The following is a 19,102-nucleotide window of genomic DNA, read 5'->3' on the forward strand; positions in this document are numbered from 1 at the left end:
ATTATTAAAAATAAAAAAGCAATGATAGAGAAAGATGAAATACTAAAGGAGTAAACATTTCTACAGGGTTAAATATTCAAAATTAAAAAACTGTTATTTGACTTAGCTTTAAAAAGTAAAAGGATACCCTATTAACAAGTAAATTCAAGTTGTGATGCAGTCTAGGTTCATTATAGCAACTTTTGAAAATTATGGATATATGTTTCAAATGTTAAAAAGGCTCAAGTTTTATGAAGTCTTATTGAGCTTATCAATTTTTTTTTAAAAAATTTTTCTGTCAGCAAATTTCTTACAACAAGATTTTAAAAACATGCAGCAAGTGTATGACAAACAGGTAACAAACAATTTTAACGGTGAAGTTTTCAGTCAGAGTTAAAGGAGATGGCATCTTCTCTACTGTAGAGCTGTCCTGTCTGTCCCCAGAAGCTCTAAGAATTCCAGTTATTTACACAGACAAAGGGTTTTAGCGCAACAGCCATGCCAGCACTTGTCAGCATCAACTCAAGCAAAATGTTGCACACATAAAATAAATTAGAATTGGTATTAGTGGTAAATAAATAAAATTGAAAAAAAAAAACAAGAACTGATTGTACAGATGCAATAAAATCATTTTTTAGAGATTAATTAAGCTTAAAAACAATGAGCTTTAAAAATGGTTAGTTAGAGACAGTGGTTAATGAATGACTTTGTATTCTAGTGTCACATGGAGATATGATTTTATTGAATGCAGGCTCATTGTTTTACATATATCCTCCCACATGATAACCATAAAATTTGATCATCAAATAAAGTAACAGACCCTAAGAAAATGTCACAAAAGTTAAAAAAAAAATTATATTCAAAGTGACATCTAGAGAACTTGTTTTTTAAGTCACAGACCTATATATTATTTAGAATTAACTATAGACCTAACTGTTTATCATGTTATTTTATCTGATCTATTAAACATTTTATAACATTTAGCTAATGTGATTTAAATCTTTTTTTTTTTTAAATTGGTTAATACTTTTCATAGTATATATAATATATAGCTGAATGGCTACAACCTATCAACATCAACTAACTGATTAATTGCCAAGAAGATTATAAAAAAGGATAGAGCTACATATATAAATATATTGGCTAAGATTATAAAGCACACAAAGAAATGGCTCAAAGTTTTAGTGACCTACCTGAAAGCTCATCATAGTGCACACTGCCTGTACACTCAGATTCACTGTCAGAAGAATGAGGAGAGTGATTCCCAGAAGATTTCCTTGATGATGGTGGGCTGGTAAAGCCATATTTTGTTTTCGCTCTTGATCCTTTCTTCAAACCAGCTTTCCTGGCTGTCTTTAACAAAGTTCTTTTAGCAAATTGCCTGCAATGAGAGAGATGTTAGAATCATAGAAACTACTCTCTGACTTACCTAGATATCTACAAAGATTATTCCAGCAATAGAATATTGTGGTATATATGTAAGTGCACAAGACTTTTGTTAGTAACAGTTTACTAGTTTCAGAGACCAACAGGCATACACATATAAAGGTTACAGTACGGCCAGCACAAAGTTATTTAGTCTTCCTCCCCCCCCCCCTTTCTTCTGAAATCAAAATCACTGTTCCTCCAGGTCAAAGCATAGAAAATAAATTCTATATAGCAGGTTTTAACTCTTTCTCCCCGTAATTATTTTTCCACATTCCGACGAAATTATTTATTTAACTCATATATATTCCACTACCCTGTTATGATTTAGCTTTAATAACTTTTTGGTTTATCAGAAAATGTTATATTTGGTATACAATTAAAGGAGAATGCATGCCCTTTTTAGATAATTTAAATTGATGTTTATAAAACAAAAATAAAAGTTTATTTTGGATAATGAACCTTCAAAGTTAAAACTTACTGACTGTGGACAAGTCTCCCTTCAAACTAGATCTTGACTAGATCTAGGCAATATTTTATGATACAAATTAAATAAAAAGTCTTTTTTTTCACAAAAAACTTAATATAAAACATATATAAAACGTTTATATTAATTGTCTTGAGGTCACTATCCCATGTCACACCCCCTATAAAAATTAAAATAGAAAAATAGAGACCTTTTTTTAGCTCCTACTCTTTAAAAACATTTTTTTTTTGTAAAAACACAATCGAAATGAAAATAATCCTTACTTTTTTTTCAAAGGGAAACTACTCAAGATTTATTTATAAGCAATTAAAAACATTTTGTAAGGAAAGATAACAAAATAACTTTTTAAGAATAGCCGATAATATCATTGATTAGGCTGCATGATGGGAAAAAAATCAATGATGATATTGTCGATTAGGAGAGAAAGAGTTCAAGTACAGGCTGACATAAACATTAGAACCAAATGATGGCACCAACCTTAATGAAGCATTTTTCTCCTTGCCCTTCTGTATATGTGTAGCCGAGTGGACATAGTGACCAGTGAAGGCAAAGGTGGTGAACACAGTGGGTGGGTTTCTGACTTTATTTACCAGTTTCCTAAAGGTCTCAATGTTGTCAGAACCAACCTCCTCATCAAAGGCTATCCTCATCAGCTGTGACAGAGTGGAAACATAATTTTATTTCATGTCTACTTATACAATAGCTATAAACCTTTGTTGTCATTAAAATTACTGCCTTCTTTGTTAAATTCTCTGTTATCACCAAATGTGTGAGAGCGTGGTAAGATTTAATTTTGTTTTGATTATCTAAATTAATGTTAAAATTAATGTTAAAATTTATTAACACCAATAACCTTTTCTGTAACTGCTTTCGGTGATACTAATACTATTAAACACAGGTGGATATTACTTGAAGACCAAATGTAATGACTGAATAGAATAATAAAACTGAGGCCTTTGCCATCCCAACAAAATGTAAGATGTAAAAAGGTTTGTTTAATTATTCTGGGGTAAAGCTTTTTGAGGATGTTTTTAAAGAGAAATATGAAGAGTGAATTCTGTGTATTACCTGGAATACATTTGAACGCAGCTGAAGCCCTTCCTGAACCCCTTGATCAAGATGAGCTAAAAATGATTGGACACTGATCCTCTTCTCCTTGGTTAAAGAAGAGACAGGGAAACTTCTGATCACTGGAGTCTCACAAGCTGTGCAGGAGAAATGATTTAAAGGTACTAGAAATGTAAGGAAATCTAGAATTGCAGAAATAACAACCAAAAAAAAAAATATATATATATATATATATATAAGTAGGTTATTGATGAGAGCAAGTACATGGTTTTCACGATTAGCTCATTAATTAGAAAACTTATCCCTAGCTCTTATAGTACTTTGAAAAAAATATGCTTGGTGCTTAGAGTTCTATTATTTATAGCTCATAACATAAACATTTGTTTAAATCACTGAAGCTTACTGTTAAAGGAACTAAAATAATAATTTAACTCTTTCTTTTCTTAAAAGTCGATTAAGCGGTGATATTGCCGTTGGTGCATTAAAACATCTTTGTTTCGTTCCTATTCTTGGTTAATAATTTTAAATGGTTATATTCTAAACCTACATGATTTTCGCTTGCAGAAGAGTTCACTGTTTACTTCCTTCAACATGGTTTTTACATAACAGAGCGTTTTGAAAGCAGATCTACTTCAGCAAATGTAGTATATACAGATGTCAACATGAACTTACTCAATTTTGAGTCAACTGAGTTTGACTGTTTTTTTATTCTACTAGATTCCGCAATTGTTGATAATCTTGTTGATGCAATAAACAGTTATGCAGTCTACATAATAAAAATAAACACTCCAGCATGCATGACATTTATTTTTACAAAATGGAAACCAGTTTCTAACTGAAATTTATAAATTTCTGGCCATGACTACAATGATGGGATTAGACTCGTCATTACATCCCGCACATACCATATGGATTGTTTTAAATACCACAGTTAAAACATGGAAGTTGTTTTTTGTTCAGGCAAAGATTATCTAAATAGAAATGAATCACTTTTATTTGAAATATATCATGTACAGTGTAATCATTTTCTACTGGAACTTAATGCTGCACGTTGTTGTTTTTTCTCATAAATTTTCTATGGTGTTGACCTTGGATAATGTGCTCCAGTTTTGTACTCCTTGAGTTTTTTTTTATTTTTTAGCAGTTCTATTTCATGAACATATGAAAGAGGATTATACAAAATAGCATTTAATTCAGTTTGGAATAGAAATGATCTTCTTATGGGACTTGGATTAAATTTTTTGTCGTCCATTGGTCAGTTTTCAGATTTTCATTTTTACTTTTCATAAAGCAAAAAAAAAAAATATCACTTCAATTTATACACTTGATTTAGTAATATCTAACAAGAACATTCATTTTCCTTTAATTCAATATCAAAAACATTATTCTATGATTGTAAATAAAAAAGCTATACCATTTTAATTACAACATGTTAGTGCACTACAATCGGAATAAATTAATAATTCCGTCAGAACGTGGAAAATAATTACGGAGAGAAAGAGTTAAGAAACACACAAGTGAAATTATTCTCAGATAAATGTTGAATTTGGTTACTTAGAAGTATAAGCTATTTATGCTTGCTTCCAACCCCCCACCCCCTTCCATTAAGCAGTGATTATTTATTTGCATATAATTTGAAACCTACCAAGTGGATCACAAGGCATTCCTTTGAAGACAATACGATACGTTGTGAGAAACACAGCTCCTTCAGTAGGCAGAAGACTTGGGCCACCCATGTTGCCTCCAAGACCCTCTTCCCTGCCGTCAGGCAGCAGGTACACCCTCAACCCTTCCATGACAATCTCCTCATTGGGTAGAAGTAGTGGCATCTGTATTTTTGGCTGCTCAAAGGAAGACAGATGTACAATTATATATGTATTTATGTATACAATTACATGCTAAAGATTTATTATTAATAATAAGGTAAAATTGTAGTTTGCTGATAGATCTTATCAATACATTTACCTTCTGTACAGGGGGCAACCTTTTACTTTCTCTGTTCACAGCCTCTAAAGTTTCAATATGCATGGCCACAACACCTAATTCCAACAGAAAGAACAGGTGAAATTTTTTTTTTTTACATTTATAAATGCTGATTTACCAGTGGATTTGTGTAGATTAATTCTAAATTCCTAATGCAAATATCTATGTGTGCCTGATTAATATAACAAAAACTTTCATATAATCTTAGGCCAATTTTAATGCTGTGTGTCAATGCAAAGTGAATAACTCCACAGGATATTTATATAAATCATGATCTACATAATACCTGGTATCATTTGATGCAGGGCCTTGATGTGGTCCTGGGTCACACTACCCTCACTGCACACCTTGTCCACAAAGCGGGAGACAAATTTGGTCACTACAGCAGCCACGTCAGTCTGCTCTGACTCATCAAAGCCACTTTCAGCATCTAAGCTGTCACTCTCAGCCACGCTGAAAATGTTAACAGTTCAGCATTGACAAAAATGACACACACACACAAAAGTTGCAAAATGTTGTGAAATAACCACCTAACACATCAAAGCAAGGTGAATAAAAATATATACATATTATTTGGTGTACAGGACAAGAGTAGTCATGAGCAAAACAAAGCCAAGAAAGGGAAAAACTTAGGTTGAAAATAATTTTCAGCTTCAGTGAGTAACATTTACATGGTTAAGTTCAGCAACCATATTGTACACAAAAAAATATAATAAAACTTCATAAACATTACTAGTCTACTTCTTGTTTATTAGATTTATATACTATTAATTAAAACTATGAAAACCTGCAATCATAATTATGAATAAAGGTTGATCTAAATGATGAGTGTTCAGTTTGGATGCCCTTACTAATGGTAAAAAAAAATAATTACAAAACAGTCATTATGGATTTAACCTCTATATAACAGAGATCTACATTTACTTACTGGATCTAGAACAGACAAAAGATTCTAGATACAGAAGTTGAATAGTAATAGAACGTACATCTTGAAGTATTCTAATTCTACCAGACCCTACTAAGCCTACAAGATTTTTTTTTTTTGTAGGAAATACAGGCTTGTGGAACAAAAAGGTGTCAATGTGGTATAGCAGAACAGTGAGCTTTTTTTTTAGAAACTATTCTGTATAATACATAACTGTAGGCATGTCTGCAGGAAATAATGAGAGAAAAACTAACAGACAATTAGGAAAGAAAAAAAACTTAGTACTTATGATGTATTTTAAAAGTATATGAATACAGATAAAATTATAGAATCTTTTCTGAACAACATTTCTAAGTGTATTTTTCAATAACAAGTTCGATAACAAAAGCTTTTGTAATTATAAAAAAAAAATGTATGCAAACTGATCAGGTGCCTCTTTTTTTTTTTTTCCAATTAATATTATTTTATAACATTTGATCAAACAAATCTAGATAAAATAAGCCACTAACATGAACAAAAAATTTATATACTATAAATTTAAATTGGTGGCTTCACAATCTTTCAAATCATAATTATGACTCACCTTGGGGTCACTGTGCTACTGTTTTCTTCAATGGCCATGTTTTTCATGGACCTGGAGGCATCCAGTGGCACTCTCAGGTAAACCATGCGGTAGGCAAAGTGGATAGCCTGGCTATAAACAGTTGACTCTTCATTATTGATCATTTCATGCTGCTGCTCAGGCGTCAAAGTTGACCACACCCTCAACTTTAGGACAAGACACAAATACATTTTGAAAAATAACCCAGAATTTGACACCCTATAAATAATAAACAATCAAAGATATTCAAAGTTCCTAGATAAGAAATTCATTCAGAAAAAAAAAATTAACACAGTATGCAAGAAGTATGTATGCCTAAAAGTCCAAAATGTGTAACACTGATGGTCAAAATGTGTATTTTGGCACCAGAATGTATAACGCTTGTGCGATCGACTATTTTATCAAATATTAATTATATACATAGAAGATATAGAATGTAGAGAATCGTAACGTAATGTCTAGCTAGACTCTATAGTCTGTAGTCTAGACTCTATATCTATTCCTGTATTATAAGTAATGTAGATCTAGATGATACATCTAGAATTCTAGATCTACAATGTGATCTGAATCGAAAGCGCTTCGATATTTTTTAAAATATTAAAATGAATATGGGAATCAAGGATTCTTTTTTTTTTGCATTCGACTTTTTTAAGCTCCAAAATAATTAATTTCTACTAATGAACTTAAAAAAAAAAATTTTTTTAAATATAGAGTTGTATTGGTGTAATAGCTAAATGAATGATACCAACCCACCACTACACCACTCTTGCATTCTTCATTTCAAGACTAAACCTAATAATTGCTATCAAGAACCAATCAATGTATAGATCTGGGCGTAATGTGTTCACCCCACCTTTTCTGTCCCCTCCCCCTAAGATGGCTTAGCGTGACCTCCATGCCCACTCATAAGCTAGTCTAGAGAGGAAAAAAAGATTTCTTTTTGACTAAATAGGCAGATTCCGACATACAGCCGCAGTCACAGGTTGAGCATATGTAATCACCAGGCGCCATTGCATTTTCACCCTTCTTTCTGCTGCCGTTGTGTATGGCATCTGCAATCTGAGACCCTTCCTCTACACTCTCTCTCCATGTGGAGGAAAAAAAAAGATACGAAATGCGTGTGATGGGTTAAACTCGTATTTGCGTACTGGTGGTCATTTTTTGGTAGATTTTGCGTAATGAATACACATTTTACATAACAGTAGGCAGGTCTGATCTCTGCGAAGAGTGACATTTTGAGCTTTGGGATTTTTAGGATGGCCTTAAGTCCACCCAAATCTAAAGGGTACTTGACATTAGTTGGGGAGAGTAAAAGAAATTAATCATTGTGCTGGCCACATGATACCCTAGTAAACCAAAGGAGAGAAAAACAGATGAGCTGCCCTATAGATAGCAAGCTCTGAACTAGATACTTTACTTTTTTAAAAGACATTTTAAAAATCAATGTAAATGATGACTGCAATAAAATTATGGTGCATTTTAATTTTTAGTGACATTAAGTTAGAAAGGCATTTTTTGGTCATCCCAATCATCTCTTTATTTTCCATAACACATGTTAGGAACATACTATAACTAAGTAGACTTGATTTTTTTCAGAACTGGAAAATAACTGACATCAAATTAAGTGTCGAACCTATGGCTATAAACTATAAAGCCACACAACACATTCTCCCATATAGATAAAACAAGACACAAACCTGTTCTGCTGTAATTTCCAGAGGGCCAAACTGGCGAGGCTTGAGTGTTGATGTTTTATCACAGTCATGGTTGTCTTTGAACATGTCATCATTGCTGTCTGAAGACTTAGTCATCAGTGCTGTGTGCTCCTCATACTGACAAAGAATAAACAAAGCTAATCAAGAAAAAAAACAAATATATAGATGTGAAACTGTACAACTTTATAAGATGCATTAATAACTCCCCAAAACCAAACATTCACTGCCCAGCAACTAGAACCCAAACATAACAAAAGTAAAAAAAAAATCAGGAGTCAGTAGTTTGCAGCACATACTGGCAGATCCTGCAACACTGCTGATACTAAACTGTCCCTTCCATACCCATCAGCTACATAAAGAAGGAGGAACTGCTGAGTGGCTAAAAATGTTTCTGCAATAGATAAGTCTGGCCGACTCTAATCCTTTCAGATAAGCTTTAGTTGTTCTATGACAGAAGGTAGCCAACAACTAGAGAACAAGAATATTAAAACCTAACAGCACGAAGGCTGAAGAACTTGAAGCAACCAAATAAAATACACTCTACATAAAAGGAAAACTGACTGATTAAAATTGGAAAAAAATAGGATACAAGACTTAGAAAAAAAAAAAAAAAAGGAAAAATTAAAAACTTTTTAAAAAACTAAAGTTTATACAAAGTGTAATTGTATCAATTAGTTTGGATCAGTCATGCAAATAAATTTATAATAGATCTAAGACTGACAATAATAAATCTGTGAGATTAGAAATATTTTTACCAATTGTTTTTGTTTAGCACTATTTCATTCTTCTAGCTTTCTCAATGAGCTATTTATCTAAGCCAGTTCTGGGTGAATTTTAACCATAATCGGTTTTTAAAAGCATTTTTAAAAAAAAGGAGAACGACCTGAATTCGAAGTAATGACTCTCATCTACTCAGGCTTACATTCTGTTAGTGAGCTGCTTATAACTAAAGAAGATTGTATAGTTATGTATTGATTGTTAAAATTTACTTTAAAGCTGTGACCTACAAAGGATATTAATTCAGCTTTTACCACCACTTCAGTCAATTACAATTTCTTTCCCTTATCGAGATATCAAACAAAATAATTAATTACCAATTGTTAATTAACTTTTTTTTTTTAAATGGATTCTTGTGTGGTAAGGTAAAAGAAATAATAGCTTGATCTGAATTTTGGTGTCTGAGAAATAATGTGTACAAACTTTTTACTAGACCAGACAGACAAAGTGAGTTGATATAAGCTTTGTAAAAAGAAATGGATTAGGAAGCAGGCCTAATTCTAAATTGAGAACATTTTTCTTTCTTAAATAATGATAGTGTAAGAAATTATTTTATTTAAAACTATCATAATTACATTTATATTATTTTAATAATTAATATATATTATTAAACAACAGATATTATTTGAAGTGGCACTATTCCATACTCTGGGCAGATAAAGCAGACGTATCTGAAGCTGCACATCCTGATAAAATGATTGCTCCCAGAACTGGAGGCTGCTCCACACTGCATGCTCTTGTATCAAAGTGTAGGCAAACTGAATCACACCAGTGCATAATTTCTGAAAGAAGAGTCAAAGACTCATTTTAAAATGCTATAATATAGAAAGATGTTAAAACTAAAAATTTTTCAGTTTATTCTTTTCAAGGGAATAAAGCAGAAATAAAAAAAAGATTACTCGACAGAAAGCTGTGGCTAAGGGCAATATGGCAGCTGCAACTCCATTTTCATCTAAGCTTGACTCATTCTGTGGGGAAAAAAAGAACATAATAGTATAAAGATCTATAAGAACTTATTAAATACACAGAAAGAATAAACATGGAAGAGTTGGAGCCATTCAAAAACCCAAATGAGTTTTACATCATTAAATCTTGGGAGAAATAAACACTCAAAATCATATTTGTTCAAAAGGTTCAGCAGCCAAGATCTCTACTGTATAGCCACAATGCACGTAACTTTAAATCAAATGTAAAAATTGCATTGAATACAAAACTTTAGTAAAAAAAATAGTAAATACAGCCATGACAGAGTCATCCAGACCAGAAACCATCATGCCTTTACACAAACAGGGAAATGTATTCTTATCATATTCTTTAATGAACAGAAATCAAAAACTGATAACTACTCAAGTGAATGATTTTTTTTCTTATTCTAGCCAGCTGTGCTGTAAGCTCTTATACAGACTGTGCCAAAAAAAAAAGTGTGCTGTTGTTTTTTCTGTTGTTCAACACTTCCATACAGTGTTGGTTATGTTGGGCTGTAGTGGTAGTAGGGTGTGCCTAGGGTGAATTCAAATGGGACATTCAAAGAGGATAAGATTCACAGTTTAGTGAGGGTGCCTTCAGTGGGGTGATTGATTGAGATTTATTCTGTTTAGTGAAGGATTTTAAATTGTCTGGTTACCCTAGTATGACTTTTAACATTATCATTCATGATTTTATCAATCTCTAGTGACATTCTACAAACTATTCACTAATAAGGTAAAAGTAACCAGAATACAATACATCATCAACTCACAGAGAGGGCACAATTGAGCAGCTTAACGACTAAGTCAAACTGTTGATGTTCTAACATTGCCCTATTACTGCGGACATGATCTGCTAACTCATGGACCAAGGCTAATCTGGCAACCTTTGACTTTAAGGCTCTTAGAACAGCTGGAAAAATCTGAAAAGATGTAAAATCAAAATCATTTTTCAAACTTTTAAGGTTGATATACATTTTTTTAATTTACATAAATACATTTTACTTAAAAATATTTGTTAATATTTCAAAAAGCATAGAATATCAGTACTCACAATTTTGGCATCTGAGATTTTGTTGTCAAATATGAAATTAACACAGTTTTTCAGCACCTCTAACCTCCTGGCATTATTCTCTAGTGTCCTTTGCTGTCCCCAGGTACTGGTTGATACCCCCATGGGTACTATACGCATTGTATTAGGTCTGACACTACCCAGCCTAAAGAAAAACACAAAAATGGTGCTATGAACCACTGTTCCAATTTGTAAGATATCAAATCATTAATAAGTTAGGCAAAACAGAAAGAACAGACATTAGAAAACATAGGGTTTCATTTTGGCACTAAATATTTCACCCACTTAAAAAAGCATTATGTACAAGGGAAGTATTTTTAAATCTCCTACTTTCTTAACAAAGTTGAAATTTGCAAAACCAATTTTTTTTTTTATATTTTATTGCTTATCTTCCAAGAACTTGGAATAGTAAATTGTATGAAATTAATTATTTTCATCTTGGGAAATCACATTAATTTAAAACTTTTAATTTCACACATTTCATTTTTCAATGAAATATTTAAAAGTTTTTCAGTCAAATGACAAAGTTGTAAAAAAAGTGTTAGCAATCATGCAAGTTTTCACACCAGCTTTGTTGAATCAGTAGTTGGCAGCTCTTAGTATTAGTAAATGAATCAAAGGACTTACTTTTTGCCATGGTTGTTGTACAGACCCTCGTCAATGATGTCTTGTATCAGCTTGCTATCCAAATGTGGGAACGGAAGCTGGTGTATTCTGGCATAAGCCCCTTCAGCAGGCTTTGGCACTTTAGGGATGTAGGGTTGCTGGTTGGAACATTCCTGTATCAACAAGTTTATAATATACAGAGCAGAAGTAAGTACAATGTCTATGTTATAGAATGAGCTTAAATAATTTATTATTACTACTTTCTTTTCTACATCAAAAGGAGTTTACATAATTAGCATGTTGTAAATAAGAACATTTATCATTTAAGACACAGTAGAAGATTCACTAAACTCTAGGTGAATCAAATAGTGAAGTTCAGTTCACTCATCTCACAAGAGGACTTTTTCATGCCTTTTTTTTTTCTATTTTAACCATTCCAACATGCTCACAAAGATGTCTAAAACAAACTCTCCGCTCAATGAAATTCAAGCCTTACATTGATGTAGAGATGTTGTGCAAGTTCTTTAATATTCTCCATGACTTTGTGAGGATCATTTTGTTCTTCAAGTAACTGATCTTGTATAGTGGCCACCACCTGCAACAACATTCATATGAATATCATATACTCCAAACATACTGTAATGTGATATAAGTGTATATAAAAAAAACAAAAAAAACTTAAAATGTCTCTTTAGTACACTTCAAATTAAAATCTCATCATTAAAACACTTAGTTTTGCAATGTTTCTTTATGAATCTTAACATGCTAATAAGAAAATTATGAACACGTAGACTTGCCTCATCAAATATATCACAAACTCTGTATGGAGGGCCTCTCTCTGAGACAAAGGCATTGAAGGCCATACCATTGATGACTTTACCTAAAAACTCCTCCTCCACCATTCCTCGCTGACCAAGAAAGTGTGACTGTAAAGAGACCAACAAAACAATTTTAAAACTCATATAATCTATGTAGGAGGGGTAGCTGAGTGGTAAAGCACTTAGCTTCTAAAATAGAGTCATGGGTTCATATCCTGGGATATTCAATTTCAGGATCTTTAGGGTACCTGACATTAGCTGGGGAAAAGTAATGGGATTAGTCGTTGTGCTGGCCACATGATACCATCGTTAACCATGGGCCACAGAAACAGATGACCTTCACATACATCTATGGTAAGGTGTGTTGACCATTTGATACATCCACTTGTATTTAGCTAGTTATGAGTAATTTTCTATTTATCGTCAGTTTCTAGCACAATCTCAAAAACTTATTTTGTGAAATGGACATTCAGTATGTCTGGAAAATCTCAATAGAATTATAATATGTATAACTTATGATGGTTTGTCCATCATTCATGATAAGGTTGGTGAACTCTTTATAACTGCTGGAATAAATCTTGACAGCCCTTTGACTTAAATGTTTTTGGACATTCCTTCAGATATGAAGCCCAAACCTCTTGCAGCTCCTTTAAACAATTAGATTTTTTTTTGAGAGATCAGACACAATTTTTAAGTTTTTTAACACTTGCAGTGCAGTGTTACTCCTAGGGAGTAACTTCACTAGCCTTGTGGCAGTACACTTAGAGAGAGTAACTTGCTACATGGTATTTGATCCACTATCTTTAGAATGTTAAACTATTATGTTAAATTATATAGTTTTGTGATTTTTCTATATTTTAGGATTTAATAATCTTTCAGTATGTTGATTTTTTATAATCTTTTATATATTTTTTTGTGTGTTTAACCCAAAAGCTCTGATTTCTGATATGAAAAACTACCCTCATCTTTCTAAGTAAAGAGAATAACTAAAACATAAACAAACAACTTTAGAAAATCAAAACATATTTCTTGTTTCTTATGTTAATTTATAATTCTTAAATCTTTCTAAAATGCTAACATTTTTCAGTATTGAGGACTTAAAATATGAACTAAAGTCATATTCAGTTTTCCAATATTATTTAATATAATTATCATGAAATAGTGAGTCTAAATGTAAAAAAATATTTTTTTTCTACTGGTAAACTATGTCATTGGTAAATTTGTGGAAAAAAAATACAAACACTAAATTTCCTACCTTGTGAAATGTAATAAATGGAGTTGGATGAATACGAACAACAGTTAGACTAGAGCGATAACCAGAAAAAAGTTCAGCAAACATTCTGATGAATACAGCACGAAGTTCTTTGTCCTGAAGAATATGGTGATGAGAAAACACAAATCTTGATGTTTAAAGGAATGGCAATTTTTGGTTCAAGAAATCTTATTAGCTTGTCTAAAGTGATTTGCTTTATAATCCGTGTAAAGTTTAAACAAGACATATTGATGATATCTGTAATAAAACCTATATGTCCACCCTCCCTTTCTAGATTTCCATTACTTTTTACGATAATCAAGTAATATTTACCCTGTGCACAATGGGTGATGTTTTCTTGGGTGATGGTGTAAATGCATAGTCTGCACATAGTAAATCAGGATTCAAAATCTAGAAATTAAAAAGAACAAGTATGATAATAAAAATAATAATAACATGAATGGAATGGGATATACTCAAAATATACACCACTGCCCTAAACTAAACCAATAATAAAATATCCAAGTGTAGTAACTGCAGTAACCTCACCATGGTTAAAGCTTGCTTGGCTCCTATCAATATATCCTCTGGGATAGAATGTACTTTCACGCATTCAGGAATCTTAACGCTGCCACCATCGAGATCAACAACTATAACATCTAACTGAAAACAAAATGTTAAAAAAAATACATTTCAACACCTTTCTACAACAGTATTAAAAAAAAAGCTGGTATCATAAATATAACACACATGGAATGTATTCACAATAATAAATCTATTCAATCATTTACTACTAATAGGTCTTCTTGCTTTATTTAGCAGAGTTTGGGTCAACAAATAAGTGAGGGGGGCCACTTTAAAAACAACAATGGCAAATGAAATGGAAACAAATCTAACAGAACAACATGAATGGAACTAGTCAATGTTAAATTTCAATAGTTTGGTCTAATATTTTGTGCTAATATCCCGACACTCTATTTTTAATGATTTGCTTTTAAATTTAGTGCAAGTTTCTAAAGAAGCTAGTTCAAGATAATTATTCACCTAGATACCACCATGTTGTGTGTTTTTTTGCAAGTCTACTTAATGACTACACTTAGTTATTGATTCCAAGTAGAAAAAAAACATTACAATTTTTCTGCTTTCTTCAGATCAAGTTTCCAAATAATATACACAATACACTTTGAAAGTATATTAATTCAACACCAAGTGTATAAAATAATCTAAGAACATAAGGAAAATGAAATAGAAATGCAGCTTTCTCTTAATAAAATAGAGCTCTACACACTATTGCAATTTCCAGAAGCATCCGAAATATCTTAGGTCAATGTGCTTTATGAAAAAGATAATAAGATTCAGGGGATACAAGACTGAAACAAATAAAGAATTGTATAACATCATCTTATAGTATAACTAAATATGCTTCAAATAGAACAAAGCAGCATGCCTGGAATCGCCACTATTACACACACAACTGTTTGCCTTTACAAAGAAAGCTGCCTACTGATGTGCTGTGTACCAACACTTACCAAGTCTGACCTTTTCATTGTCTTAGATTGCAATCAAAGAGATTGTATAAAAGGAAACGGTAAGAATAAATGAAACAAGCAATAGAAAAAGAATATTTTTTTAAACCAAAGCTTATCTAAGAAGAAATAACTACCATTTATTTGAAAATTACAGGGTTTAGCTCCCTTTCTGTTATATAAAACAAAATTAATTAATTAGTACTACACGATTAACTAACTGGTTAATTTTTGGATTCATTCGTGTAATTGACAAATAATTACCAGTATGCAAAATTTAACTTGATCCAAGAACAGAAAGTGGGAAAATAATGTCAAAATGTAATACGGGAACTAAATTCATATATATCCCCATGTTTCATTAAGAAGCATTTATTTCAAAATCAAACAAAATAATTAATAAACAACAATTAATTAACTAATTGTTTAATTTTTTTAAATTGATTCAAATCTTGTCAGGTTCGATGAATAACTGTGCAAAGTTTTAACTTGATCCAAGAATGGGAAATGGGAGAAAAAACATGTTCAAACTTTTTACCATACAGAGAGAAAGAGAGTGAGTAAGCTTTGTAACAACATAATATCATTAATATGTTATAAGGGCTACCATGTTTGCTTTTAAGATATGTTTATTATTTTAAATTGTAATCAGGGTTCAATCATAACAGGGAATGTTGTTTTTAAATTAGGCAGCATTAGCATCTTTATAAATTAATACCCTTGGAGATCAAATGATGATTTAAATGACTCTTTATCTAAATGTGTTTGTAACAGCATAACTTTCTGTTGAAACTAGGACTTAGATCTCTGCAGGTCTGGGTTTGTTTGCTTTTTTTAAACAATGACTATCATCACTGTACATTGCTGACTTAATGATTAGATAAATGTAACTTCCAACCACAATACAACATAAGGAACAAAATATTAAACTTTGGCCCACTTCATAGGCTTTAAACTTCCTTTATGTCTGTCTCAATGATTGTTTGCTATTTGGCTAAACTGAAAAACACCTTCTCTGGAACAATTTTATTTTCCCATAGGTGACAGAACTTTTTAGTTGACATGCACAATTGCAAATTTCACTTAACTTGTAGTGACTGTTAACAATTCATTAGAATATGAAACATATTTAAAGGATTGGTTCATAAAAAAAAAAAAATAACAGACTTAACACCAGGAAACAGTCAGCCTATTCAGTTTCCTTAATGAAGAATTTCAAAAGAAACTGATATTGTTTACAATATATCAATATGTCAAAGGAAGCTAAATCAAAGACACCTGGCATTTTTATATGCCTTATTAGAGCATAAATCTGAAAACTACTATTGAAACATTTCAGAAAAAATGGATATGTAGATCTTAAAAATGTATCCTTGCAAAAAAAAATGGCCATTCTAGGCATGATAAGACATATTAGTCTAGGTCATTTCTCAAATTATTTAGAAAAAAACTAAAACCACATACAAAACAAAACGGAACAGCAAACCTATTAAAAATGTGTCATGAACAACACTTCTATCATAAGTTGGCAACAAATGTTACTTTCAATCAGATCAGCTAAATCATTTTGAAGCCAAGCAATGTAACACTTACAAGGTCTGCTATATCATTCTTCAATGTTGAGTGCACCCCTGCAATGAATGGAGTTGGGGAATTGAGGACATCAAGAAATGCTGTGGGGAGAACTGGGATGAAAACATATCTGAAATAAAAGAACATAATGATTATGTACAGTCATACATATATATATCTATATTATAAAGTAGAATGTGAGGTGTATGTATGTATGTATGTATGTTACTTATAGACATCAAAACCGCTTGACCAATCTTGATAAAACTAGGCAGGAATGTTCCTTGGGTACTAACTTAGACCGTAGTGTATGTATTGTAGCCATAAAATAAACTTAAGACCCTCAAAAAAAAATAAAGTTGTCAGACTCTATTACAGCTATAGTATTTCATGGATCTAGGCCATGGTTAACAATGTTGACATGAGAAAAGATAGAAAGGATTTAGACCTAGATCTAATTTTAAGAAATACACTTTGCGCACATAGTTTTTTACTTTGACACATGAAAATACAAAAGAAGATCCATTGATTTCATTATATAATAAAATTAACCTTCAATTTTGTGTTTCAAAAGCATTTTTTACATAAATTAGTTCCCGATATCTGTGACTACAGATTTCCTGGCAAACATTCTTTCATTAGACATTACCAATTGGTTACACATTAACACATCTCTCTACTGAGTCTATTCCTAGGTCTAGGTCTAAAACTCTAATTGAACTCTAAGATGATAAAACTTCTTTTCGCAAAGATAGTTTTGTGCTTTAACACATAAACATACTAATTATTGTCCATTCATTTGATATTTTAATCAATTTAACATTCAAATTTGTTTTTCTGAAGCATTTTTAATACATTCGTTCGCTGTTCGCTAAAGTTGCGTAGCCCTGTTGAGATAGGCCTATATTCATTCATGAAAAAAGGTCACGCATGCGCAACACAGAATTAACTCTATAAAAGCCAATTTTTAACTCTAGATTAGTGTAGATTTAGATATATGTGTACCTCAAGATCTACTTTATACTTTAACACATGAACATACAAAATTAAGTCTACTCATCTCAAATTTTAATCAAATATATGTAGGCCTACAAGAAAATGTTTTAATTTGGAAAAATGGATTTAAGCCTATTAGCTATTTTTATTTGATAGCTTCATTCACACTATTTTTACATTGACACATTCGCTTTACTTATTACATTATTATTTCGTTTAATTGTGATTATATCGACAGTAATGCGCAAATAAAGACCTGCGGGTCGCGGGTAACATATGTCTAGTATATATATATATACTTCTGCGCCTGTCCTCTAGAAGAACTGTCTCTTTCAAAGGTCATCTACTACCAGCTACTTTCCTCTATGCCAGTTAAGGCAAAATGGCACCAGAGTTTATATTTATTGCGCTGGGTGCACCTCTGTTACACTGTCTACCATTTAGCTTGCCCGAAAAGACGTGATTGTCCCCCTAGTGCAGCTGTCAAATGCTAAGTAGTGCTTCTATTTTGTCCTCACCAGCCTTTAGAAGAAGATGGTTATTTGTAAGGTAGTCCTGCCATCATATGCCCATTATGGAGCAATTAAAGCATTCTAAGAGATATACCCCCCACCTCTCTCTCTTTATGTTTTTATATAGGTAGATAGATAGAATTTAGCTGATAGACAAGCCCATATAAGAGGATTATTCATGTTAGAAATCAGGAAATCTTTCATCAGAAATATGAATAACAGGAAATCATTAGGGACTCTTTTGAGTGTTAAAAAAAAGTAATATTTTTCCTTTACAAGTTTTAAAAACAAATATATGCAAAGAATCATTCATCCAAATATAGAGCTACCCTGTTTGTATCATGATAGTAGCAATCTATAAACTGCAACATTGCATCAATAAATGTTTCTTTAACCTTATTCTTAATCCACTAAATAAGAAGACTATATAAAATTATTTTTTTTGGTTATATAGGTATACAAAGCATTAAAATTTATTATTATTATTCTCTATAGAAAACATTAAGAGTTTTTTTTTTGTATTGCTTTCAAGCCTTGATTGTTGAAAAAATACATAATAATAATAAGGATATACATATGATGTATAAGAACTTACACATATTTAAGGGGGTAATGAAGGGTCAACAAAGCCCGACTGGCCTCACATAGCCGTGAGCAGCTCTCAGAGTAGAAAAGAATCTTATGATCAGTCAGTGCAGCAGAGAACACAGTCAATGTGTTGTTGACACCTTCAAATCAGAACATTTATAGTAATATTGATTAAAAAAAAATGGCTTTTATCTACCAAAACTAAACTGACCTATTCAAAGCATTTTATTGTACG

General features: G+C 31.8%; 1 protein-coding gene across 4 annotated transcripts in view; it reads right to left on the reverse strand.

Annotated features, from left to right (window-relative positions):
• The window catches only part of LOC106074750 (myotubularin-related protein 13-like), a 53,989-nt gene that overhangs the window by 29,017 nt on the left and 5,870 nt on the right, over positions 1 to 19,102 (reverse strand). For all 4 annotated transcript variants that reach the window (XM_056043943.1, XM_056043945.1, XM_056043946.1 and 1 more), the window contains exons 6-25: positions 18,875 to 19,007; positions 16,793 to 16,901; positions 14,223 to 14,336; positions 14,007 to 14,084; positions 13,677 to 13,790; positions 12,401 to 12,529; positions 12,100 to 12,198; positions 11,625 to 11,776; positions 10,980 to 11,142; positions 10,699 to 10,848; positions 9,860 to 9,928; positions 9,608 to 9,742; positions 8,166 to 8,300; positions 6,451 to 6,635; positions 5,229 to 5,395; positions 4,925 to 4,998; positions 4,605 to 4,800; positions 2,960 to 3,096; positions 2,369 to 2,544; positions 1,173 to 1,360 (exon numbers count right to left, since the gene is read on the reverse strand). In XM_056043943.1, the coding sequence (XP_055899918.1) occupies positions 1,173 to 1,360; positions 2,369 to 2,544; positions 2,960 to 3,096; positions 4,605 to 4,800; positions 4,925 to 4,998; positions 5,229 to 5,395; positions 6,451 to 6,635; positions 8,166 to 8,300; positions 9,608 to 9,742; positions 9,860 to 9,928; positions 10,699 to 10,848; positions 10,980 to 11,142; positions 11,625 to 11,776; positions 12,100 to 12,198; positions 12,401 to 12,529; positions 13,677 to 13,790; positions 14,007 to 14,084; positions 14,223 to 14,336; positions 16,793 to 16,901; positions 18,875 to 19,007 (2,703 nt within the window). The remainder of the gene's footprint in view (positions 1 to 1,172; positions 1,361 to 2,368; positions 2,545 to 2,959; positions 3,097 to 4,604; positions 4,801 to 4,924; positions 4,999 to 5,228; positions 5,396 to 6,450; positions 6,636 to 8,165; positions 8,301 to 9,607; positions 9,743 to 9,859; positions 9,929 to 10,698; positions 10,849 to 10,979; positions 11,143 to 11,624; positions 11,777 to 12,099; positions 12,199 to 12,400; positions 12,530 to 13,676; positions 13,791 to 14,006; positions 14,085 to 14,222; positions 14,337 to 16,792; positions 16,902 to 18,874; positions 19,008 to 19,102) is intronic.

Source organism: Biomphalaria glabrata, chromosome 10 (assembly GCF_947242115.1).
Source record: "Biomphalaria glabrata chromosome 10, xgBioGlab47.1, whole genome shotgun sequence".
NCBI classification, from domain to species: domain Eukaryota; kingdom Metazoa; phylum Mollusca; class Gastropoda; family Planorbidae; genus Biomphalaria; species Biomphalaria glabrata.